The following is a 27,370-nucleotide window of genomic DNA, read 5'->3' on the forward strand; positions in this document are numbered from 1 at the left end:
AACGAGTTCGTTGCAAAGAAATGCCACCCTCACAATAATATTCCCGATTCGTCATTTTCACCTTCTGATTTTACAATCATAATTGCAATAATAAAACATGGTGATGCATTGTTTAGGGCTGCCGTCAGCGCAGCACCGGGACACTGTGTTCAAATCCAATCACGTTAACTACCATCGTGGAGCTTTCTGGTTGTATGTGTAGGGACATGCGCTGTAAGGCCGGCTTCTCTCATCCGCTTGGTAGTTATTGTCACTCTGAATTGAATTAAGAGGGTTTGGGAACTGGCTGGATAATGAGAAGAACAACCGTATGGAGCCGAAAATGGAACATTTGGAAATTCGTCATAATATTGTTTTCATTTCAAATACTAAAATAAGATTGAAAAAAATAACCGGATAAACACGTGTTGTTCTCAACCACTCCGGCGTCATATTCACGTCAATGGGATCCTATACACGCCATCCTCAAGTGAACTCCTTCATAGGGTGCCCTACTAGTGTTTGGTTCATATGGTTAATGGGGGTCAATACCGTTGCTTGTTCCGAGTACAGTGAAATTCTTACTAGCATGTGCTAATCAACATGCCGCACTCATTTACACTGGTTTAAGGTATCACTGGGTTTTAACGATTATAGAACACGTGAAAAGAAGAGTCAGTCAATCAGCCATTTTTTAGCTCGCTTTGTACTGAACAGGGTCACAATTTTGGATGGTGGCGCCTATCCAGCCAGCACAGAATGCAAAGCAGGAATCAACCCTGGACAGGGCGCTAGTCCATCACAGGGCGAACACTCTCTCTCTCTCTCTCACACACACACACACACACACACACACACACACACACCAGATACACACAAACACCAGCCACACACTGGAGCCAATTTAGTATCGCTAGTCCACTTAACCTACATGCAGACACGTGTAGAACGGGAGGTGAACCCTGGCTCAACCACTGCGCCACCGTGTCGCCCAAGATGGAACGTATATGACTGACAAATGCAAGATAGTTCGTTGAATCAGAAACAAACCATTTAGTTAGTTTCCTTTTCTGGGATGGTTAAGGTGAGGTAGACTATAGGATTTGTAAGGTCATGTTAGTAGCGCAGAGTGTTTCAATTTAGCTATACTGTACACAGGAAAACACATGCTTGTTGCAAACATATTTTCGCTCGCGTTATGAATGGGGGATAGTTTAAGTTCTGATTACTGACTTCTATGCAATACAAAATTATGAAAAAAAAAATACTTTTAATGACGCCAAAAACTAATCCCGGAATGAAAGCAAATTCAGTGCGCATACATTCTCACGAAGTCAATTAAGTTTTGACTGTCATAAAAATAAACAACGAGTATTCTGAGAAATCGCGGACAGGCAAAGGGAGAACGCGCGAACTTTCGCAGTCGAGCACGTTGCATCAGAGCCGAGAAGCGGCTGTGCTTACAAGTGCGCCTGGGATTAATCAACTAGTTTAAGCGGGTTTGAGAGTGTATGGACGTTTGATCCAAAAGCCGAAAACGCTTGCTTGTTAAACTGTCAGGTCACCAGTGGCTTTACATTTGACTGGTGCGGGTGAGTGAGTTCGGCAATAGACCAAGAGATAGGCTACTCTATTATAGTGATGTACAAATAGACAACTGGAGATATTTTTGAAAATTCTAAGAAAACGGAACTTAGAGTTAGGCGAGACTGCGGAATACTTGTGAACAAAGCGTTGGTTGTGAAAACGCATCTCTTTTTAGGAGAGCTCCAGCACTTGCTCATCTCACAACCGCGTGCATAAAATAAGTGGGCGCAGAAAAATGGATGGATGGATAACGTACCTGTGACAAAGTGATCTCAATTGTAAAATCTTTACATTTTAAGAGAAAGTCAGTATGAGGTCTATATGCATTTCAGCTTTTCCAGTAAGTAAACGTGGTATAGATTCGGAATACATTGTATTCAACCATATATATATTTATATGATTCGATATATCAGTATCTGATTGGACATAAATCGATTGCAACTCCAAGCCGGACTAATAATTCAGTAGACTGCAATTAACTGTTTTTTTTTTTTTTTTAAATGTCAGACTCTCCTGGAGTTCTTTCATAATTCTGCTTGAATATCAGAACTGTTGATCCCAACGCACAAGTTACTGACAGAGCCTTTTGTTCCCACCGAGGGTTTAAAAGAGGTCATTGCCTCTGCCCCCATTGGCAAGTTCTCAGGAAGGCAATGGTAACAAACGGCATAAATATAAAAGAGAAAGAGTATCGTCAAAACAAGGAAACCGGAGATTCAAACATCCCCCTCGTGAAGATGCCCAATCTGCTGGGCGCCTGGAATCACCCCATCCATTGTTACCATGGAAGTGGCAGCCCCGCCTTCAGATCGCTAAGAATTAGGCTGTGTGTGTGTGTGTGAGAGTGAGAGTGAGAGTGAGTGTGTGTGTGTGTGTATGTGTATGTTGTGTATGTGTGCTCATAGGGTTGTTTGCAGGGGTAACTATCGGTCAATTGGGTTCTGTTAACTATATAATTACTGTTGATGGTAAGGGCAGAAGCAAATATGTTAGCTAAATGGTTAATTCACGTATTTCAATTAAATTGCAGATTGAAAGGAACTGTCCGGTGTATTTAGGCCTACACTACACTTATCACTTTAAATCAAAACGAAATCTGTAATATATATATATATAAATTACTTAAATTTTATAATCAGGTTTATGATGACGTCTTTACAGTTTTATCAGAACACCTGATAACTTCAAATCAATTATTTAAATTTTTAATTTACATCCTTTTTCTGATGATCGCCATCTGGAGGAGATTTGAATAAACGATACCACGTGGCTTCAGTTACTTCAAAATTAGATGTTTTTGAGACCATCATGCTATGAGATGCGTGTAATAGCTACATACTAATTGCTGTTTCAAATGCTTTATTGCGCCCAACGTGTTTAAAAGCTGAACGGAATAAAGTTTGTTTGTTAAGTTAAATAAAGCGACAAAATATTAAAAACAGTACGACGGCAGCCAAATGGTGGTTAAACATGTAGTCGCACCCAGGGTGTTACTTATTTTCTGAATTCTTTTCCGTCATTTTATGTCGGTTTGAGGTGTAGGCCTAATCATTACAATGTAAAGACACGTCTTTTCGGCAGTGTACTAAAGTCCATCTGACTTCATTTTACTATTCAAGCCGTTTATGTTGACTTTGATTGGTTCAATTTGGTTATTTCTGTGATGTTTTTCTTCCGTCCTATTACTTAGTGTGTTGTCTATTTACTTCTAAATCGATGGATAATTAAAACTGTTTACATGAAAGGCGCTATAACATCTAGAAAGTTTGAAATTGGGCGTTTTTCCTTGCGCAAATTCCTCATCTGACCCCTGTGCAAGCTTTCATTCAAAAGTGTTATCTCAAGATGAACCGCTCCGTCCATATGTTTTAAATGCTGAGTAATCCGATGAAGTCAGGCCGCAAAGAGTTAAACTGCAATGTAAACCTCCCCGAAGTGTCACGGTATTAGTAATCGGACCACCTCGGGGGACGCTTTATAAACGCCGCATTCCTGGGAGTCAGGGTGCTGTCTAAGCGACGAGGTGCTGAAATCGCCGCGCGATGTGGTCTGTGTTCCTCGTGTTTCTGTCCTACTTGGATAGAAACTTTGTCAAGGGTGAACTTCTTGGACTCTTCCCATCTGCAGATATGCAGGGAGGAGCACAATATTTTATGCTTAACAGTACATTTTGCTCGAAGAATTCGCACTCCCATTCGTCTTCTGGAGTCCGATACGTCCAGCAGGTGTCCGATGGGGTGGAGGTGGTGAGATCGATGCTAGACAAAGGGGGAGCACTTGTTGAGTGTTCAGTTATTACCAGTCCAATGGATGTGAAGTCCTTCATGCACGAGTGCAGACTAGGGGTCGGGAGACAGAGACATAGAAGGCCTGAGGGAGCAAGTTGGTTGACCGCAGACGTGGTCACTGCCAAATCCAAGTGTCAGTCTTTCCAAAGATCACCCAACGCTCGGATGCGCAATAAAATCCTGACCAGAGAGACGGGAAAGGATAACCCGATTCTCCGCAGATCCAAGCGTGGATTTACCTATCCTGGCACGCTGTGGTGCGGCGTAGGTAACAACGCAGACACTTACGACCATCTAGGTAAGTACATGCGACGTGTTTAATGCTTGTTGTTCCCCGATCCCAAAGGTCGCGCGTGCAAGAAATTTCAGGAGTGAGGGGGTTGGTTTTGAATTGTTTTACGAAGTAAAATCTGTGCGATACTTTGTGTAAAGGTCAATAACATATTTTGTACCGCCGGGTAGATATGGAATGCCGATTTTGTAATGGTAAGCGCTTACTCCTGGATACAATATAAATGCCGGCTCTGAATAGGAGTTTGCGCTTTGTCTGCGATGCTGCATCGAGTCCATTCACTGCTGATCTCCTTTCTTTATTCCACCTTTTAGGGGACTTCGCGGAGACGGACAAATGCTGCAGAGAACACGACCACTGCAAGTTTGTGATTCACCCCTTCACCTCCAAATACGGATACCGAAATTTCAGGTGGCACACTATCTGCCACTGTGATTGTGACAATGCGTGAGTGTTACCTGAGATATGACCGGGGGGAGGGGGGTGTGCAGTCCTACCTGTGCACCTGTTGTAAGGTGCAATTCGTACAAAAATATCAACCGCTCTGATTTGTGGGAAAACTAAGTGAGTGCCAAATTGTTCTGATCAAGCAATCACGTGACACTTGCTCAATGCTGCCGACCGCTAAGCGCTTGCTAGATGTTCTTTGTAAAGATATTGAATGACAAGCTTTTGTTTAGTTGCAAACCCTTTTCTTCGTGAGGGGTTTTCGATTTATTTTTTAGGGAAAGTAAAATCAACAGTTGCACCTGTGCGAAATTTCCCAGATCTGCGGCCTTGTAATTTTTTTTTGGAAAGGTTGTGTGTACCACACAATAATAGATTCAGTAAAAGAAACCTATAAAGTTTGTGCCAATTTAAAGCAAGTCTCCAAACACCTGTTCATTTTGAGACTATACGGTTATAAAATTTACACTAGCACCATAGTCGGGAAGTCTGCAAAAACACTTAATGTAGTCAACAGGTGGCATGGTGGCGCAGTATTTAGCATATGCAGCTACCTCAGTGGAGTCCTAACTTTTTATTTATATATTTATATATATATATATATATATATATATATATATATATATACACACACACGTGGGTACGGAAAGTATTCAGACCCCCTTCAATTTTTCACTCTGTTATATTGCAGCCATTTGCTAAAATAATTTTAATAAATTTTTTTCCTCATTAATGTACACACAGCACCCCATATTGACAGACAAAAAAAGAATTTTTGAAATTGTTGTAGATTTATTAAAAAAGAAAAACTGAAATATCACATGGTCCTAAGTATTCAGACCCTTTTCTCAGTATTTAGTAGAAGCATCCTTTTGAGCTAATACAGCCATGAGTCTTCTTGGGAAAGATGCAACAAGTTTTTCACACCTGGATTTGGGGATCCTCTCCAGTTCTGTCAGGTTGGATGGTAAACGTTGGTGGACAGCCATTTTTAGGTCTCTCCAGAGATGCTCAATTGTGTTTAGGTCAGGGCTCTGGCTGGGCCATTCAAGAACAGTCACAGAGTTGTTGTGAAGCCACTCCATTATTTTAGCTGTGTGCTTATGGTCATTGTCTTGTTGGAAGGTAAACCTTCGGCCCAGTCTGAGGTCCTTAGCACTCTGGAGAAGGTTTTTGTTCAGGATATCCCAGTCGTCCTGTCTCTACAGCTGAAAAACACCCCTACAGCATGATGCTGCCACCGCCATGCTTCACTGTGGGGACTGTATTGGACAAGTGATGAGCAGTGCCCGGTTGTCTCCACACATACCGCTTAGAATTAAGGCCAAAAAGTTCTATCTTGGTCTCATCAGACCAGAGAATCTTATTTCTCACCATCGCAGAGTCCTCAGGTGTCTTTTAGCAAACTCCATGTGGGCTGTCATGTCTTGCCTCTCCGTATGTGTGGAGACAACCAGGCACTGCTCATCACTTGTCCAATACAGTCCCCACAGTGAAGCATGGCGGTGGCAGCATCATGCTGTGGGGATGTTTTTCAGCTGCAGGGACAGGACGACTGGTTGCAATCGAGGGAAAGATGAGTGCGGCCAAGTACAGGGATATCCTGAACAAAAACCTTCTCCAGAGTGCTAAGGACCTCAGACTGGGCCGAAGGTTTACCTTCCAACAAGACAATGACCCTAAGCACACAGCTAAAATAAGGAAGGAGTGGCTTCACAACAACTCTGTGACTGTTCTTGAATGGCCCAGCCAGAGCCCTGACTTAAACCCAATTGAGCATCTCTGGAGAGACCTAAAAATGGCTGTCCACCAACGTTTACCATCCAACCTGACAGAACTGGAGAGGATCTGCAAGGAGGAATGGCAGTGGATCCCCAAATCCAGGTGTGAAAAACTTGTTGCATCTTTTCCAAGAAGACTCATGGCTGTATTAGCTCAAAAGAGTGCTTCTACTAAATACTGAGCAAAGGGTCTGAATACTTAGGACCATGTGATATTTCAGTTTTTCTTTTTTAATAAATCTGCAACAGTTTCAACAATTCTTTTTTTTGTCTGTCAATATGGGGTGCTGTGTGTACATTAATGAGGAAAAAATTAATTTAAATGATTTTAGCAAATGGCTGCAATATAACAGAGTGAAAAATTGAAGGGGGTCTGAATACTCTCCGTACCCACTGTGTGTTTGTATATTATTTATATATATATATATATATATATATATATATATATATATATATATATACACGTTTTATTGCAGCGTTGCAAAGGCATCGATCTTGGGCCTACCCTGGTGCCGATGTAGATGATGAAACTGGCGAGCCGTCCAAGGTTCCGCCTTCCGCACGTATCTGACGCAAGAATTCCGGTCTCCGATCGAAGGTGGTTCAAATACTCTGTCAATATAGGAAACGATAGGTTTTGTACATTGATCTTTGGATTAGGTTATTGTTTTGGTTTATTTTTTCCACTTGTAGCGATGCACATTTGACAGCCTCTTATTCCGCATGTACTTCTTACAATTAGCTATGATCGTCACGGTTTATCGGGGTGAATTCGTTTTCAATAGTTATTGAATATGTTGCAGGTTTCACTTTTAAACTTGTTTAACTTTTTTTGTGCTGTCATCAATAGGCTAAAAGAATGTTTACGGAACGTGAACGACACATCATCCAGAGTGGTCGGCCAGGCATTTTTTAACGTAATTGAAGTGCCCTGCTTCGACTTCAGATACGAAGAGCAGTGCGTGGAGCGCTTCTGGTATGGCTGGTAAGTAGAAATGTTTTGAACTGAATAAATGAAGTGCCAAGACGCCACGCGCTACGGCTCATTTTATAGAAAATTATCACGGAATGAGATCCGCTGCCACCTACATCGGTGTTATCGGCGGCTCGGTCTGGGACGGTGCATTCAGTGCGATTTAAACGGTTAAATAGGCATCGACGAATTGCGTGTGTGCAGTGCAGGTGGGTAATGAGCGAGACAATGAACAGCAACGTACAGTTGTAACCAGTGGCGTAGCTAGGAGGGGGTGGTCCTCCCCGGGCGGCACATTTTTGGGGGCGGCATTATTGGCCAAAAGGCTCAGGACAATTCGTGTGTAAGCAGCAGGGTTCGGAAAAATATCAGTCATGTATGAAAAAAGTCAAATTCTCTGATTTTTAACCGAAAATGCTTGAAAAATAATGTCCAGACTGTCCTTCTGCATCAGACACAGCAGTTGAAATTTATGAGGCAATGACAAACATAAACATTACACCAATAATAATTTCTAGGAAGATAAACAACTAATTTACAATTTATAATTTCGTTTCGTTATTAATCCAAATGCGTTCTTGCTCTGCGCAGAAAACATCCCCACCTAGCACTTGTACCTTACTTTGGTTCTGGTTTTCGTAGCGTAATTATATTAAACTAGTACAGTGATTAGAACACGGCTTATCAGTGCGTCTATACTATATTCTTGTCTAGTTGTTGCTTATAAATGTACACTGTGTGCACAATTATTAGGCAAGTGAGTATTTTGACCATATCATCATTTTTATGCGTATATTCCAACTCCAAGCTGTATTAACTTGAATGCTTATTGGATTTAAGCACGTCAGGTGATGTGTATTTGTGTAATGAGGGAGGGTGTGGCCTAAGGAGATCAACACCCTATATCAAGGTGTGCAGAATTATTAGGCAGCTAGTTTTCCTCAGGCAAAATGGGCCAAAAAAAGAGATTTAACTGACTCTGAAAAGTCAAAAATTGTAAAAAGTCTTTCAGAGGGATGCAGCACTTTTGGAATTACTAAGATATTGGTGTGTGATCACAGAACCATCAAACATTTTGTTGCAAATAGTCAACAGGGTCGCAAGAAACGTGTTGAGAACAAAAGACGCAAATTAGCTGCCAAAGATTTGAGAAGAATCAAACGTGAAGCTACCAGGAACCCATTATCCTCCAGTACTTTCATATTCCAGAGCTGCAACCTACCTGGAGTGCCCAGAAGTACAAGGTGTTCAGTGCTCAAAGACATGGCCAAGGTAAGGAGGGCTGAAACCCAACCACCACTGAACAAGAAACATAAGTTGAAACGTCAAAACTGGGCCAAGAAATATCTGAAGACAGATTTTTTCAAAGGTTTTATGGACCGATGAGATGAGAGTGACTCTTGATGGACCAGATGGATGGACCTGTGGATCAGTAATGGGCACAGAGCTCCACTCCAACGTGGAGGTGGGGTACTGGTATGAGCTGGTATTTTTAAAGATGAGCTAGTTGGACCTTTTGCATTGAAGATGAACTCAAAATCAACTCCCAAACCTACTGCCAGTTTTTCGAAGACACTTTCTTCAAGCAGTGATACAGGAAAAAGACCATGATTTTTATGCAGGCCAATGCTCCATCACTTGCATCGAAGTTCTCCACTGTGTGGCCAGCCAGTAAAGGCCTTAAAGATGAAGGAATAATGGCATGGCCCCCCTTCCTCATCTGACCTAAACCCTATCGAGAACTTGTGGGCACTTCTTAAACGCTAGATTTACGGGGAGAAAAACAATACACCTCTCTGAAGAGTGTCTGGGAGGCTGTAGTCACTGCTCCACAAAAAGCTGATCGTCAACAGATCAAGAAACTGACAGACTCCATGAATGGAAAGGCTTATGACTGTTATTGGAAAGAAGGGTGGCTATATTGGTCATTGATTGATTGATTTATTTTTTTTGAAATGTCAGAGATGTTTATTTGTAAATTTTGAGGTGTTTGTTTATTATTCTCACTATAACAGATGAAAATAAACAAGTGAGATGGGAAAATTTTCATTTTTCCTTTAGTTGCATAATAAATCTGCACACTAATAGTTGCCTAATAATTGTGCGCACATATGTATTCCCCTGATGATGTTCACACTCACATTTCCGTTGTGAAACATTCAGGTTTCAGGTTTATTAACATTTTGGATTGACTGATAGCACTGTATTTGTTCCATATTAAAATTAATCCTCAAAAATACAACTTGCCTAATAATTCTGCACTCCCTGTATAGAAATTATTGCTGTTTATATATGAATAAATCTATTCAAAATGTTTCTTATTTTTTCTCTATACGTTATTTTAATTTTCTATTTAAATACTTTAACATATTCAGATATGTTGGAGGCCGGCAAATTGAAGCCCCGCCCCGAGCGGCACGAACTCGAGCTACGCCACTGGTTGTAACTCCTGGAAAGAGATACTATTGGCAAAGGGAGAAGTAAAATGGCTAGATTTTGTTCTTTAAAGAAATTCGGAATGATGGATATGCCTTTTTTAAATTCCAGTGCGTTTCTATTTTATTATTGTATTATAGAGAAAAAATGTACATGATGCTGCATGTGTCTACTTTTTTGGTTTGAAGTTTAGTAGGCAAGCATTTAGTCAAACGATTTCCAATTACGTTGTTAACTTTAAACGTATCTAAATATTCGTGTCTCTTACAGGTATGTAAAGTGTGTGTAGATCAGTCTATATTTCTATCCTGTTTATTCTGTTCAGGGGGTAGGGCCAATCCTGGTGCAGCATTGGGCAGAAGGTAGAAAACCTTGAATAAAGCGTCAAGTCCGCTACAAGGTGCATTCATGCACACTCCTAGTTCCCAGATCATTAGGCGTCCCCGGTATTCCTACCTGCGTGTCTTTGTCACATGGATGGTATTCAGTTTTTCCTCCCATCCATCCATTATCCAACCCGTTAAATCCTAACTACGGGGTCACGGGGGTCTACTGGAGCCAATCCCAGCCAACACAGGGCGCAAGGCAGGAAACAAACCACAGGCAGGGTGCCAGCCCACCGCAGAAGCTGAATACCTGACAAGAAAAAAAACCAAAAAAAACCAAAGCAGTGATGGGATGAGAGATTAGAACCCAAGATATTGGATTTGTGCGGCAGCAGTACAAGATATAAATTTGAAAGTATTAACAAATTAAAGCCCAATGCAGAACCTCAATCAAACTGTTAGATTTTACATTTAGCTTTATCATTTCACTTTGCTGCTTTTACTGTAATAGTATTTAAATCGGACATAAACATAACGTGTTGATCCTTGAAATAACTTATCAAGAATGCAATTAAACATAAACAAGTCGATAGAGCAAATGATTCAAAAGTGCAAAACAAAATAAGTTAATTAGAAGTATATTGTTACAATTTATTACTGCTATTTATCCATTAATAAACCTGATTTGAATGATTTTAGATTCTCAAGATCTGCACTGTAACGTGTGCGTGTACAATTCTTTCAAAAGGAAACTGTTTATCTATGGTTCACAGAAATGTCTCAACACATACTTTAACGGAGCACTGTGACTTCTTAAGTTCTCCTGGACTGAGAAATTTACATGTCATGTTGGCTCAAGCCTCGTCACACTGCATGATTTTTCCAGCAATTAATCTGAAACAATTCCATTTACATAATTTAACAAGTGGGTAACAGTCGCTGCACGTCCAGTGAATGTCAGTTGTGTTATTAGACATCAATACAATACAATTTTATTTTTGTATAGCCCAAAATCACATAAGAAGCGCCACAGTAGGCTTTAACAGGCCCTGCTTCTTGACAGCCCCCCAGTTTTGACTCTCTAAGACAGGGGTGTCAAACTCCAGTCCTGGAGGGCCGCAGTGGCTGCAGGTTTTCATTCTAACCATCTTCTTAATTAGTGACCAGTTTTTGCTGCTAATTACTACTTTTAATTAATTTGACTTGGGACCTTTAGTTGTTTGTTTTTCCTTAATTAGCAGCCAAACAATGAGACACAAAACATGCTGCCACATCACACGATATCTGAAAATAAAGAAAGGTGAAGGTCTTAGTAAGGTTGATCTCTCAACTCACCAAAACACTTTGATGTTCTTATGAAAAAACAGAAAATCAACAGATTTGGAAATGTCAGCTGTGGCAGAACGAGAGCAACAACAAGCCGTGGAATTAAATAACGAGTTTAATTAACAGCAAGAACTGGCTTCTCATTAAGAAACTGGATGGAATTTGAAGCCCCAGTTTAGCTAGTCATCAGTGGCCTCGTTTTACGTCTCATTTCTGTTTGGCGTTTGGCTGCATTTTAATGAGGAAACAAATCAATTCAGAGGACTGAATCCTTCTAACAGGGCTATTAAAATGAAGGGCAAGAAAACTAAATTAGCAGTGAACACTTGTCACTGATTAAAAAAAGGGTTAGAATGAAAACCTGTAGCCGCTGCGGCCCTCCAGGCCTGGAGTTCGACACACATGCTCTAAGAAGACAAAAAAAAACCCTGTAGGGGGAAAAAATGGAAGAAACCTTGGGAAAAGCAGTTCAAAAAGAGACCCCTTTCCAGGTAGGTTGGGCGTGCAGTGGGTATCAAAAAGAAGGGGGTCAACACAATACACAGAATAGAACAAATCCTCCATTACCAACAACTCGGTCAGAATGGTCTGTGATTTCAGTTTCCTGTTATCTTAAGTGCGTGTTCAGGAGCTGACAACCAATGCATTCTCACTTGGAACTGCAGCACATAGAATGCAGCGCCCAAGGAAATAAGGGACACGTGTTACGTACCACACAAACTGGAGAGAGGCTTGTCTGTCTGATGCCTTATATTTATCATATCATGGCATAACTGAAAAAAGTAAAAAATAAATACAAGGGCAAAGATTGCAACTGAACTTGCTATATCTAGAAAGCCTTCCTATAGGCACTGTCCACATCGGGCAGCACATTAAGGCTATATCGCATTATTTGTCTTTTCCACAGATGTTCAGTTGTAGCCTTCATTTAAATAATCTTAGGGAGATGGAGGCAGTTGAAAGCACACTCCCATGAATCAATTCCTGTAATGTGACATGCCCAGTAACTCGGTTCAACATTGTCCATGAGTTGTTTCAATAAAATCAGACCCGTTTGACCTTTGAGTTTAGTCATAGTGGTGAGCTTTGTGTACAGGACAGCTAATAACCAATAAATACTCATTTTGAAATAGACAAAGTGTTTTATTCCTCACAAACAGTAGATAAGCTTGCCTGTCTTGTGGTTAACGCAACAACAGAAATGGGGGGGTTTGATGAGACTAACCTGAACTCCACATAGCTATTAATCCTTTGCACGGCATGGGCTCCGTCAAGCAGTGTGTCGTTGGCGGTCACAAATAGGGCCTTATTTAATCAATGAAGAGTTTCGCAGGGCCAGACGTATAATATGTCTGCAGGGTTGCCAAATTTTGCTCAATCCTACAACATCTAACCCAATATTGATTAGTCCATTGAAGAGAATGAGAGAGAAAGTTGGGTGATGTGGAGATGGTGAACCAGAAGTGCAATGGATTAGCAAGGAGGAAGTATGGACAGCTATGAAGAGGATGAAGAATGGGAAGGCTGTTGGTCCAGATGACATACCTATGGAAACAAGGAGATGTTAAGGAGAAATGGCAGTGAAGTTTTTAACCAGATTGTTTAATGGAATCTTGGAAAGTGAGAGGATGCCTCAAAAGTGTAGAAATAGTGTACTGGCGCCGATATTTAAGAATTAAGGGGGTGTGTGTAGTAAGTACAGAGGGATAAAACTGATCAGCCACAGCATGAAGTTATGTTAAAGAGTAGTAGAAGCTCGGTTAAGAAGGAAGGTGATGATTAGTGAGCAGAAGTATGGTTTCCTGCCAAGGAAGAGCACCACAAATGCAATGTTTGCTCTGAGGGTATTTGATGGAGAAGTTTAGAGAAGGGCAGGAGGAGTTGCATTGCGTCTTTGTGGACCTGGAGAAAGCATATGACTCGAGAGGAGTTACGGTATTGTATGAGGAAGTCGGGAGTGGCAGAGAAGTATGTAAGAGTTGTACAGGATATGTACGAGGGAAATGTGACTGTGGTGAGGTCTGCGGTAGGAGTGATGGAGGAGTTTAAGTTTTGAGGTGAGACTACATTAGAGATCAGCTCTGAGTCCTTTATTTCCAATGGTGATGGACATGTTGATTGGGAAGATTAGACAGGAGCCCCTGTGAATTAGGTTTGCAAATGGGATTATCTATAACAAGAGTAGGGAGCAGGTTGAGGAGACCCTGGAGAGGTGGAGATATGCTCCAGAGAGGAGAGGAATGAAGATCAGTAGGGCCAAGACAGAATTCATGTGTGTGTGAATGAGAGGGAGGTCAGAGGAATGTAGTAAGTAGAGCTGGCAAAGGTGGAAGAGTTTAAATATTTGGGATCAACAGTACAGAGTAACAGGGGGTATGGAAGAGAGGTGAAGAACAGAGTGCAGGCAGGTTGGAATGGGTTAGGAAGAGTGTCCGGAGTGATTTGTGACTGACGGGTACCAGCAAGAGTGAAAGGGAAGGCCTACTGGACGGCAGTGAGACCAGCTATGTTATATGGGTTGGAGACGGTGGTACTGACCAGAAAGCTGGAGGTGGCAGAGTTAAAGATGCTAAGATTTACATCGGGTGTTATGAGGATGGATAGGATTAGAAATGAGTACATTAGAGGGTCAGGTCAGTTTGGAGACAAAGTCAGAGATTGCATTGCTTTGGACATGTGCATTGGAAAAATGCTGGGTATATTGGGAAAGGGATGCTAAGGATAGAGCTGCCAGGCAAGTGGTAAAGGAGAAGGCCTAAGAGAAGGTTTATGGATGTGGTGAGAGAGGACATGCAGGTGGTGGATGTGACAGAGCAAGAGGCAGGAGACAGAAATATATGGAAGAAGATGATCTGCTGCGGCAACCCCTAACAGGAGCAGCCAGAAGAAGAAATAATTACTGAGCACTGGCCTAACGGATTATTACCTGACTGGCACTATTAAGATTTGTTGCTATAAGTTTTGTTTACACATTTTAGCGCATTAATAAAGAAACTAATCAGTGAAATTTTATGTAATTTGTAGCTACAGTAAAGTGGAAATAAGCGAAAAGTGCATCTATCATGGATTGCCTAGGTTCAGCATTTGCAGAAATAGATTTTTTTTTTAATTAGATTTCTAATTCTTAACACCAGCAAGACCAAGGAGCTGGTGGTGGATTTTAGGAGGCCTAGGCCCCTCATGGACCCTGTGATCATCAGAGGTGACTGTGTGCAGAGGGTGCAGACCTTTAAATATCTGGGAGTGCAGCTGGATGACAAATTGGACTGGACTGCCAATACTGATGCTCTATGTAAGAAAGGTCAAAGCAGACTATACTTTCTGAGAAGGTTGGCATCCTTCAACATCTGCAGTATGATGCTGCAGATGTTCTAACAGACGGTTGTGGCGAGTGCCCTCTTCTACGCGGTGGTGTGCTGGGGTGGCAACATAAAGATGAAAGACGCCTCACGCCTGGACAAACTTGTTAAGAAGGCAGGCTCCATTGTAGGATTAAAGTTGGACAGTTTAACATCTGTGGCAGAGCGACAGGCACTAAGCAAACTCCTGTCAATCATGAATAATCCACTGCATCCACTTAACAGTGTCATCTCCAGGCAGAGGAGTAGCTTCAGTGACAGACTTTTGTCACTGTCCTGTTCCACTGACAGACTGAGGAGATCGTTCCTCCCCCACACTATGCAACTCTTCAATTCCACCCGGGGGAGTAAATGCGAACATTAATTTTATTTAAATTTTTTTTCATTTTTATTACTATTTAATTTAATATTGTTTCTTTGTATCAGTATACTGCTGCTGGATTATGTGAATTTCCCCTTGGGATTAATAAAGTATCTATCTAAAAGTGATCTTTATGGCTGAAAGGGTGGTGACCAGTTGCTTAGAATTTTTTTTCCTCTTGTCAAAATATTAATTTAGTATATCAGTGGTTTGTATAACCATCATTATTTTCACAAATTGTACCCAGGTAACATTATTCTGCCTTAAAACAGGTGCAAGACGTATGGCATGGTGCCAGTTGCAGAAATCAAGGAGTCTATCCCATATGACTTTGGAGGTGTGAGTGTCATCGATGAACTCACAATTGCACCTTCCTGGCAAGTGAAAAACAAAACCACCAGCGGAAATGTGACTCCCACTCCCATCACAACCAGCACAGCCCAAACCACTACTTCAGTTTCTGTTACACATCAACCACCTTTGGTCAACTTGGATTCGGATTCCAAAGTTCTACCCAAAGTGTCCACCTCTCAGCCAGAGGTCTCTAGACCCTGCTCCCATCAGACAGAAAAAAGAAGAAACAAAAAGAAGCCACACAAAAAGAAGAACTCTAAGAAATGTAAGAAGTTTAAGAAGCTGCCAAAGCCATCACAAAAACTGGAGATACTTGCAGTGACACCTGGTAGTGTCGCAGAGATTATAAAGTACAGCAAGTTTGGTTTTACAGAAGCCAATGTGTGGCTCAATGGAAAAGAAAATTCCAAGAAGGGTGCTGATCCAGTTGTAGCCAATGTTTTGGATGAAGGAACAGAACAACACCATTACAATGAGGTGATGAATGATGAGCCTGTTAGAGAAGTATCAACCCCACCGCCAACATCTTTAAAAAGCACCACAATTGAGACTAAAACAGCTGGAGTGAAGGAGAAGGAAGACCTGATCGCTATCAAAGCAAAGAAAGTTAGGAAGACGCAACAGAAGAAGAAAAATGGGGGGAAGAAGAGAGAGCGGTCCAGGGGTGTTGCTCCAACCTCTTCACTTCAATAGGGCATGGCAGTGCAGCACACCAGATAGAGGGATAAAGAAGGCATGACGTCATGGTGCCACTCCTCAAACTTCTTTAATGTAGACTCTTAACATGAAGGAATGTGGAACAGCAGACAAGGAAAGCCATCTTGAAGCTGTTGCAGTATGTCCAGTACTGCCATTGTGTACCGACACCTTTCAAAGCATGATCTCTATGTGCCGGCAGCCCTTTGAGTTTGAGTCCCCACATCAATACGGATCACATTTACTAACTGAATCCTTCAAGAAGACGCTTTGGAATGAACATACATTAAATCTTGTGATGTTTCAACAGACAGTTTTGTTTATTTACAGAGAGAAATGGAAATAAATTATATTTATATCTAATTACATTGACAAGTTACAAGAACAACTGTGTCCAGGCCATGTAAGATTGTTTTGTTAATTAAAATCAGTTGAGCTGAGCTTTCCCAATACCTTTTAAATTGTTTGGGCCACCAACCTTGCAGAGCATTTCCCAAGCCAACTAAGAAAAATTCTGAATTACCATAAGCCTCCCTGATTTGGGGTGTCCATAAAGGAATGTAATGATTTACTTCATGAGGTAGACTTGCATAACAAGAAAGAATAGTTGCATCAGATGTTTGAAATTTTAAGATGTACTTCCATTTAATTGTTTAATTTCTATTTTCGATTTGTAATAGAAATTTGTCATATTGCCTCCTCTGCTAGAGGTCTGTAGAGGGCTAGATCTCTAGTAAAGAAACAAATATCAAAAGTAACATCATATTAGTAATCACTGACCTTGAAATTCTCTAAAACGATTCCCCCACATTCTTCTGGTTGAAATTTGTCACTTTTAACCTTCTGGGAATGACCATCTTCAGCTGCTGCTTGTTTTGGGGGGTTTGTCCCCTTAAGTTTCCTCTTCAGCATATGGACGGCATGCTTGGTTTCTTTTAAATTGGGAGACTGGTTTGGCTATTTGAGAATTTTCCATTGTTTTAGCTTTGGAAAAAAACTCCTGTTGTTGCCTTAGGAGTGTATTTGGGATTATTATCTTATTGTAGAGTGAAGCACCGTCCAATTAGTTTGGAGAAATGTAAAGGAACGTGAGCAGATAAGATGTTTCTATATATCTCAGAATTCATTGGGTGACTGCATCAGCAGTTCCATCATCGATAAAGAGAAGTGTGCCAGTACCTGCGGCAGCCATATATGCTCAAGTAATAACACCCCCTACCACCATATTTAACAGATGATATGGTACGCATTGCTTTGGCAGTTCCTTTTCATCTCCACACTTTGTCTTTGCCATCACTCTGATGCATTTTCATCTTTGTCTCATCTGTCCACAAGATCTTTTTTCAGAATTTTGCAAGCTCTTTTAAGTCCTTTTTTGCAAACAAATCTGGCCATCCTGTTCTTGTGGCTAAGTAGTGGTTTGCGGCTTGTTTGCGGCAGTGTGGCCTCTGTATTTCTGTTCATGAAGTTTTCTGCAAACCGTCGTCTCTGACGCATCCACATCGGCCTCCTGTAGACTGCTTCTGATCTGTAGAACAGGCAGGTGGGGCCTTTTCTTTAGCATAGTGAGGATTGTTCTGTCATCAGCAGTCAAGGTCTTCCTTGGCCTACCAGTTACTTTGTGATTACTGAGCTCAACAGTGTATTCTTTCTTCTTTATGGTATTCCAGATAGTTGAGTTTAGGTAATCCTAAGGATCCACCGAAGTCTCTAAGGATTTTATTCGTTTTCCAGCCTCATAATGGCTTCTTTGACTTTTATTGGCACACCTCTTGTGCTCATGTTGAACAATGCCAACTACAGACTCCAAAGGGTAGAAGCAAGCCGAGGCTGCACTAGTGAGGCAATGAAACACACCCGAGGAATCACAAATACTCGTGACGGCAATTATCCCAAACATTATGGTGCCCTAGAAAGGGGGGACCATGTAGAAAAAAGGTGTTGTCATTTCTACATGTGGTGACTGAAATGTATACAAATACCCTTTAATATAAGTTTGCAGTGTGCACTTTAATCACGCCTGCATTATTAAATTTTTAATTTTAAACTGTAAAGCAGAGGGGTTAATCAAGGAGAAATGTGGATTTGTCCCAAACATTATGGAGGGCAGTGTGTGTGTATTATATATATATCCATCCATCCATTTTCTAACCCGCTATATATATATATATATATATATATATATATATATATATATATATATATATATATATATATATATAAGGCCCTTTTCTTCTGGTTCAAAAGGCCCTTGATGTCACTTGTAATCCATGGCTTGTTGTTAGCATAGCAGCGTACTGTTCTTACTGGAACTACAATGTCCATACAGAAGTTGATGTAGTCAGTAGTGCAGTCAAAAATCTCCTCAATGTTCTCACTATGTGACCCCTGTAGGTTATCCCGGTCCGTAGTTCCAAAGCAGTCTCTCAGAGCTTGCTCTGCCTCAGGGGACCATTTCCTGAACGAGTGTGTGGTTGTAGGTAGCTCCCTCACTCTTGGTTTGTAGTGAGGCTGAAGCAGAACCAGGTTTTTATGATCTTCTTTCCCAAGCGCAGGCAGCGGAGTGGCGCTGTATGCGTCTTTAATGTTTGCATACAGTAGGTCAATAATCCTATTTCCCTGGGTGTTAACAGTTCACATACTGGGAGAAGGCAGGTAATGTTTTGTCCAGCGTTACATGGTTAAAGTCTCCAGCGATTAGCACAAGCGCCTCAGGGTACTGTGTTTGTAACTCAGCAACCGCAGAATGGATGATGTCACCCACTATCTTCACGTTTGCCCAAGGAGGGATGTAAACAATAACAACAATGACGTATCCAAACTCTCTGGGCAAGTAATAGGGACACAAACTTAGGGCCAACAGTTCTATGTCCCTGCATCAAGTGGAGATTTTAACGTTTACATGTCCTGAGTTGCATCACTTTGTATTGACTTAGAGAGCGACACCCCCTCCTTTCTGCTTCCCGCAGGTATTTACGTCTCTGTCCACTCTAACTGTGCTAAACCCGGGTAGCTCCACGTTAGCATCTGGGATAGTAGTTTTTTGCCACGTTTCACTAAAACACAGCAAACTGTTCTCTGTAGGTCCTGACATTTTTCACCAGCACAGCCAGTTCATCGATCTTATTTGGTAGTGAGTTCACATTTCCCAGGATCACAGAAGGCACCGAAGGTTTATAACGCCACTTTCTCGCTAGACGCTTGGCCTTTATCTTAGCGCCGGCTCTGCTGCCCCAATACCACCTTCTTACCTCATCAGGTAAATAGGGAACCACACCGGCGTGGGCATTCGTTTTCGGCACTTGAAGTTGATTAGTTGAATAGACGAGTCTCAGTGTGTAAAAATCCATGTCCAAATAGCATTCACGTGCAGTGAATACAGTTGACTTGAGCATTCATAATCTCTCACTGTACTATTAGCATTCGTTTGCTCAGAGGTTGATGTGCTTGCTGCTTCCTGAGCAGCTCTTTTCTCCACCCTACCGGCCCACTGCTTCTCTTCCTTCGTTGGCATCTTTTTGCGTTAAAACTGATTAAGTTAGTTTTTGTGTTGCAATTACTTAGTACCTTTTCTTTAATTTTTCACTTAAGCTGGAACTTAAGTCTTCAATCTGCCTCAAGAATGATAAACGATATGAAGAGGTAGGAGAAGTGACCGCAAAGGTGGTAGGGATGAGAACGCTGCCCATGCGCCGCATGGCCATGCTGCCGAGAGTTGATTCTACAATAAAAATAAAAAGAGTAATAAAAATCATCACCCCAAAAGCGGATATTAGACGTCACATAGTATATGTGTACTAAATTTCAAGTCAATAGGTGAAACAGTTTGTGAGCTACAGGTGATGTAAAATCCTAGACAGACAAACGAACAGCCATGGTAGCATATTATATAAGAAGAGATATCAATCTGTGAAGTAGTTCTCTTGTGAAAAGTGGACAGACATGCAGACAGACATTGGATTATATATATATATATATATATATATATACATACATATACACACAGGGTAGTCCAGATCTAATTATGAAGATCCAGATTGTCTAGATGACTTTCATTTATGGGGGGACGATTCCAGTTCGGCGCGAACACGATTCTTCACGTCGCACACTTCTCGATTGGTCTGGGATTTTTCGGGTGATTTTCTATATAATAAACTTAAGTTATAGCGTAATGAAACTTGCATAATTAGATCTGGACCACCCTATACTAGCCATCCCCCACGGCTCCGCCTGCGTAGTAGTGAAACGGGACAAACGGGTATCGTTAGCTGAATAGAGGCAAGGTCAGCTCCAAATTGTGTCCAGAGGTAGAGTGATTTGAATGGAGGATGGCACATGAGTGAGGAGGGCCCCGCCTTGCTTCTCTACTCCTAACGCTACGCTTCCCCCTCCCCTCGGCCCGCAGCCTCCATCTCGGATTAGCGCAAACAAATCGCTCCTGCAAGCGAACTGTAATACTTAACGTGTTGAGAGAAGTCGCAAAATCAACCGGAACGTTCAAGCAAATTACAGAAAAAAAAACCCAATCGGACAGACATACAGACAGACATTGGATTTTATATACGTATTGAGAGATATACCTCTTCTGTGTTTATCTAGTAGTTCCGATTTTCTTATAAGTTGTTAATTTCTTTAAAAATAAAGACAGTTTTTTTAAATATATAAAAAATAGCCTAGAGCGTTAAGCATTGTCATTAATAGTCTACTTTTGTATCTTTCCATAACAGTACAGCAATGACACTGGTGAGGATTAAGGCCCCTACAGGCCTCAGGGTGTCGAAGCTCAAAAGACCCCAACCACCTCACTCACCTAAGAGACTCCCATTCAGTACTCCAACATTATGAACATCATGTATGCCAAGAGTTATTCAGCTAAAGGGATTGAAATAGATGAGTATAGTTCAATTAATTAACAAACTAATTGATGAGTGAAACATCACTTCTATAGGAAGACGACGCTGATAGTGCAGTTAACAAACATCAATTAAATGTTTTTAAAAACCCTATGCCATAGTGTGGCAAAACGTAATGTGGAGTGGAGCTTTTGGGTTTGCATATTTTTGCTCCAAATAAAAGACCATAAGGGGAGTCCTTTGTTTGGATTTGGCATTGTTTGGTGTGTCGCTCTCCTGCAGTGCCACATTGTTGTTTACACCTGCATCGGAGTTTGGGGACTCCACAGAAGCAGACTGCACTTTGCTCCTACAAGTGTCAATGTTTCAATCGCATTTGTCTTCACTGCAGTATCACTTTGATTTAGTTCAGGGGTACTCGACTCTGGTCCTGGAGGTCGGCAGTGGGTGCAGGTTTTCTCCGCAGCCAGTTTTGTAATTAAAAGGCAGGCCTAACAGCGAATGAAACTTGGCGTTTAATTCTAGGGCTTGTTAGTGCTTTCATTCTTCTTAGACAAATCTTTATCACATTGTAGATTTTCTGTTTTCTGAGAAAATGATCTCTCATGTTTCGTAGTCTGAAACAGATTCGTACTTCTTGGTCCTTCCCTTCTCTCTCTTTAATTTCAATACATTGTATTAATGCAGATACTTCATGCTGCACATGCACAAGTTTTAATGGAGAGCTGTTGGTTTCTTTGTCATTTGCACCTCATTAATAACCGATGGCTGGTTGAGAAAACAGGCAACAACTCAAACCTCAATGTGGCGGCTTAAATCCAAAATAGCAAATAAAGGGTTTTGAATTGTAACAAGCAAGTTAACTAAAACTAAGGCAAAAAATTGGTTAAACAAAAATCTGCAGCTACTGTGGACCTCCCTGACCCCAGTTGAAAAAGCTGCCAATGTCCGATTTAGTTTTCAGCTCAACAGAATCTTTTGCTTGCCACTCTTGTTGAATTTTTCTTTTTGCTGCACCACTTGGCTCTCATTTTGAATTATCCTCCATTTTCTCTTTCTGTGACACAGTAATGCATCAAATGTACAAACTTATCAAACTGACCTATCAGACACCTGCCCTGATTATGCCCCAACTCTATCAACCAACCAGGACTCGTATTTCTCTTTTAAAAACTTCTTATTCAGGTCGGATTGGATAGGTTTATATTTCTTCCTGTGTAACAGATTGCTGCGTGTGATGGTACTGTAGGTGATAACTTGGACGTTTTCTGTTGTTAGGCATTTTAATTTCTCATATGCTAAGGCCCTTTTACATAGAAGGACCCCAGGGTGTGCACCCAAGTCACCCTAATGGTAGATCTTGTCATTGCCTTCTCCCTTTCACATCTTCACATGGAGAGAAACACAGGGCCTCTGAGACAAAAGTGAAGGCCTATCCAGCATTGCTAAAAGAATCCTTCGGGCAAAGGGGGAATCTGAAGACCCTGAGTTCACCTCCCACTGCCCCAGGGAGGACATATTGCCGAGGTAGAATGGGGTTTGTGAAACTTCACAGAAGCTGAGCCAGACTGCTACTGTGTAAGAGGTACCCTGGCAGTTAGAAACCTGGGCCCATATTTATCAAGCATCGCAGAGTAGCAAAAATCTCTGGTTCGTGCAAATTCCCAACTCTTAGGAATAGCAATAAAAGAATCTGATCGATTTAAGTGATTTACTCCTAACTTCACCAACATCGAGGAGAGCTCGTGAGCTGTCCTGACTCATTAGGAGCTGCCAGAAGATGGAGTTCAGGCAGAGATCAGCATGGACCTCCTGAGAAATACAGAATGTTTTTGGAAATGCTGGACAACAATGAACTTGAAGCTCCTAAAAAGATATTGATCTGACAGATGGAATGATTTTCTTGTATGTTATGTGATCAGTTCATCTACGTGGAGAAGCTATGCACTGCCAGATGAAGTTAACATGTTGGAACCGCCTCGAGCATGGAAAAGGTGCTATATTAAATTATTATTAACTGTGAAGGTGTTGGTCAGCTCCATGCTCCCTTCTCACTGGAGCCCGTTAACCCCGTAACTGTTGATAGTTATAAACCGAAATGAGCCGGGTAAATGGGCAGACACATTCCGCAAAGGATTGGTGCAAGAAGTGTTAGTGCTTTTATTAAAACCAAATGAAAAAATAAGTGTTCAAAAGTTGAGTGCATCAATTGTCTCAAAAATATATCTTATATATAAACGTCTACACGTGGAAGTGTGTGTGTGTGTGTCTGGCCTGGAAGTAAGAGGTGGAGTTGGAGTAAGGTCTCCACCTCCGAGGACACACAAGGGAGGCCATTTTAACGGCAAAATGAAACCTCCAAACGAAGAGACACTCACTTAGCCGCTAATGAACAAGCGATGTGAGCACGTCGGCAAAACGAAACCTCCTAGCAGAGAGATGCCAGGAGTAGGTCCTTTCAATTACCTGACGTCTCTACGTTTCAATTTTTTTTTCCCCGATGATTTCAATAGTTTCTAGGACCCTGGGCTTTTTACAGCATGGGCTTACACAGCTAGGTATCCATAAAATGAGGTTAAAATCACGGGCAGGAAACAGTTCTTTAAAAACTTATGAGCCCTGGTGCCACCTTCTTAAAATCTGACGTCTCCTCCACTAACCCTGATGGGATCCTGCAGCCAGAGGAGACATCTTACCAACAGGCACAAATGTCCCTTTAACTTGCTCAGGCCCCTGCTGCTGTCTCCGTCTTGCTCTTTTCTTTCTCTCTCTCTCTTCCCTCTCTGCCATCCAGGCTCCTTTTTGATGTGATGTGCTGCTTCCTCCGAGGTGTGAAGGAGGCACCTGACTGATCTGCTCGTCTTTGCACGTATATGCATGATAAGCCAAGCACCCCAGTGATCCCACTCGCACACACCCGCGCCCGATTGGAGCCCTTACTTCACGGGACACAATTATTTATTGAAGAACAGCACCACAGCATTAATTTAAATATGCCGCAACCAAGCATTTCTCAGATTTTTGCATTAACTTTTATCGTTCTTACAAGTAAGGTAATACGCAGATTATATTTTTCCTCACCACTCCACGTGCGATAAAGTTAAAGTAATGCTACATTCGTGCAAATCAGCACACACTTAAAGGTCATTGCCCCAAGTGTGGATGAGCAGGTATGTTTGAGCCAGAAGTGATATCACAGTGTCAACACATGGGTGATCATGGGTGCAACCTGTGCTGTAGTAGCCAGCATATCACCCTGAGGAGAGGTGGAGCTGGACGGTTGACTGACAGCGAAATGTCACACTGAACTTTGAATTCCAAGAACCCTGATACATTCTCTGTACACCTGAGAAGCCAGGAAAGTTCAAGAAGGCAGGCGCAGATGACAAGGCATTGGATAAGCAGAGCCTCAGAAAAGACTAAGGGCAGATCGCTGACATGTGTTGAGACTCTGGGAGATAATAGCAAGAGTGAATGCAGCTTCAGTAGCAGTATAGGAATAGCCATGGCTAGTTTCACTTTACTGTACGAGGTGTTACCCGTGGCCATAACAGCAGGGTGGTGATTTTTCTGGTAATATGGCTGTCGTTCAGTCATTTTTAAATAAATGGGCTTAACACTTTCAGAGAAAATGTAGGGGTCTTGGTTTTCCATTTGTGTTTGTTATAAAATTATTCATGATGTTGCTTAAAATTACAACAGCTTATTTTTTGTATAGCCTAAAATCACACAAGGAGAGCTGCAATGGACTTTAACAGGCACTGCCCGCCAGCCTTGACTCCCTAAAAAGGCAAGAAAAAACTCTCAAAAAATACCCTTGTGGGGGATGGGGGGGAAATGGATGAAATCTTGAGAAAGGCCATTCGTAGAGAGACCCCCCCCTTCCAGGTAGGCTGGATGTACAATGGGGTAAATACAACAAACAAGTGATCCTCTTCACAGAGCTAGAAGTCGTGGCCAAAAATTTTGAGGAATGACACAAGTATTGGTTTTCACAAACTTTGCTGCTTCAGTGTTTATAAATCTTTTTGTCAGATGTTTCTATGGTATACTGAAGTTTAATTACAAGCTTTTCATAAGTTTCAAAGGCTTTTAATGACAATTACATTAAGATTATGGAAAGAGTTAATATTTGCAGTGTTGGCCCTCCTTTTTGAAGACCTCTGCAATTCGCCCTGACATGCTGTCAGTCAACTTCTGGGCCAAATCCTGACTGATGGCAGCCCACTCTTGCATAATCAATGCTTGGAGTTTGTCAGAATTTGTGGGGTTTTGTTTGTCCACCCTCTTCTTGATGATTCACCACTCGTTCTCAATGGGATTAAGGTCTGGGGAGTTTCCTGGCCGTGGACCCAAAATTTCAATGTTTTGTTTCCGCAGCCCACTTAGTTATCATTTTTGTCTAATGGAATGGGTGCTCCATCATGCTGGGTAAGGCATTGTTCTTCATCAAACTGTTCTTGGTTGGTTAGGAGAAGTTGCTCTCGGAGGATGTTTTGGTACTATTCTTTATGGACAGGATAAGAACTGAAACTGAATAAGCAACCACCCTACAGTACAGCTGTCCACAAATTGAATGTGCAGCAATTGAATGAGATTTTTGCCACAACTATCAATCCAATAATTGCAGAAATTTATGACTTTCATTTTGAGAGGACAATTTTGCAGATTTTGTTTTGCCTACAAAGAAATGAATCTGTCAAGTCAGGTCGAGGAGCATGCACTGGTACCGAGTGTTGCCACACCCACCACACGATGAAGCAGATCGGGAACCTGGTTGGCGTAGGAAGACACGCAGTCCTCCAGAAATGACCATCTATCTGCTGCAGCCAGGTGTTACGGGAGCGTCCCCTTGGTCTGGTCCAACTGTTCGAGTCCTCAACAAAGAGGATCCTGCAAGCCACATCACCCTCTGGGAATCGCACCCCAAGGACATAGTGTCATAACTGATGCTTCCTCACAATGCAGGTAATGTGCATCATTTGGGACCCCATGGGCAACTGCTCATTTCACACACAGTCAAACAAGCGTTACATAACGATTCTCTGAAGAAACACAGAACCAAAGGAGTTCAGTCTTCATCTCAGGTCACTGGATAGCATCCATGACTTGCAACCATATAGCAAAATAGGAGGCACCAGAACTCTAAAGACTTGGACCTTCGTCCTTTTGCATAGATATCAGGAGCACCACACACCCCTTTACAGTGACCTCATGCCAGACGATTAAATATGGTCAGTACGCACATTTTTTTTTTTATGTTTATGCTGAGAAAAACATTATTAAACACTTGCCTTCCCTCACATACAGCTTCTTTCATAATAATTGAACACTTTAATTTGTTGGCACAATTAAGGACACTATCGTAACGACTGGGTGACCAATATTTATCTCTGAATACAGAAAATAATAAAAAAAAAAAAAACAAACAAATGCCAATAATTCTGGGAAAAGATGTGGACAGCAACATGCTCATGTCGCTTGTTAAACAAGCATGTCTAAACATTATTTTTTCTGAAATAGGATCAAGCCTAGAGGCATTTTGACACCAGTCTGCTTTTTAAAAACACACATTACAACACTATCTGAAATAAACCTTTTCATCTTAAAAATAGTGGAAACTGATGATGTTTTCTAAATATGGGCGATACTGAGAAATTAATTAATGAACGGACTTCCTAGTAGGATTGACTACTGAAATGTGTTATTCACTGGCTGTTCAAACCATTTTACATGCAGCTTTCAGTCAATTCAAAATGCTGCTGCTAGAATTATTAAATGTACTAAAAATGTATGACCACACACATTCATTCACTTATGCTCTTTATACCAACTTCTAGCATGGATTAGATCCGATATCCTCCATCTTACATATTCAGCTTGAAATGGCCCAGGATATGCTCAACTACCAGAATTCATATCATTACATACAAACAATAGCCAGTGTACTACTAAAGGCTGCACGGATCAAACAAACACTGGGAGGCTAAACCTTTAGCTCCAGGGTCCCAAAGCTGTAGACTGATCCATCCATCCAGTATCCTACCAGCTATATCCCAACTACAGGGTCACGGGGATCTGCTGGAGCCAATCCCAGCCAACACAGGGTGCAAGACAGGAAACAAACCCCAAGCAGGGCGCCAGCCCACCACAGGGCACACAAACACCAAGCACAATTTAGGATTGCCAATTCGATCTGCCTTCTTATATAAGAGATGCCCCTTCAGTCTCAGCTTTCAAACCCACTCTGAAGACTCACTACTTTAGTCCAGCATCTCATGACTAAAGATGCTGATTAGCTGTTCTATCTA

The 27,370-nt window shown here is 41.6% G+C and overlaps 1 protein-coding gene across 1 annotated transcript; it reads left to right on the forward strand.

Annotated features, from left to right (window-relative positions):
- Positions 1–2,873: 2,873 nt before the first annotated feature.
- Positions 2,874–16,716, forward strand: proca1 (protein interacting with cyclin A1). The gene is made up of 4 exons (XM_039757279.1): positions 2,874–4,153; positions 4,462–4,594; positions 7,226–7,360; positions 15,429–16,716. Exons 1-4 carry the CDS (start codon positions 3,610–3,612, stop codon positions 16,201–16,203), a joined length of 1,587 nt encoding a protein of 528 aa, XP_039613213.1. The 5' UTR covers positions 2,874–3,609; the 3' UTR covers positions 16,204–16,716.
- The last annotated feature ends 10,654 nt before the right edge of the window (positions 16,717–27,370 follow it).

The sequence above is a fragment of the Polypterus senegalus genome, chromosome 6 (assembly GCF_016835505.1).
Source record: "Polypterus senegalus isolate Bchr_013 chromosome 6, ASM1683550v1, whole genome shotgun sequence".
Lineage (NCBI taxonomy): Eukaryota > Metazoa > Chordata > Cladistia > Polypteriformes > Polypteridae > Polypterus > Polypterus senegalus.

Excerpts from the sequence above, each read along its gene's own strand:
- proca1 (XM_039757279.1), top strand. The coding sequence starts at position 3,610 with ATGTGGTCTGTGTTCCTCGTGTTTCTGTCCTACTTGGATAGAAACTTT. Across the intron at positions 4,154-4,461 it reads AGACACTTACGACCATCTAG|GGGACTTCGCGGAGACGGAC; the intron begins GTAAGTACATGC and ends TCCACCTTTTAG. Across the intron at positions 4,595-7,225 it reads CACTGTGATTGTGACAATGC|GCTAAAAGAATGTTTACGGA; the intron begins GTGAGTGTTACC and ends TGTCATCAATAG.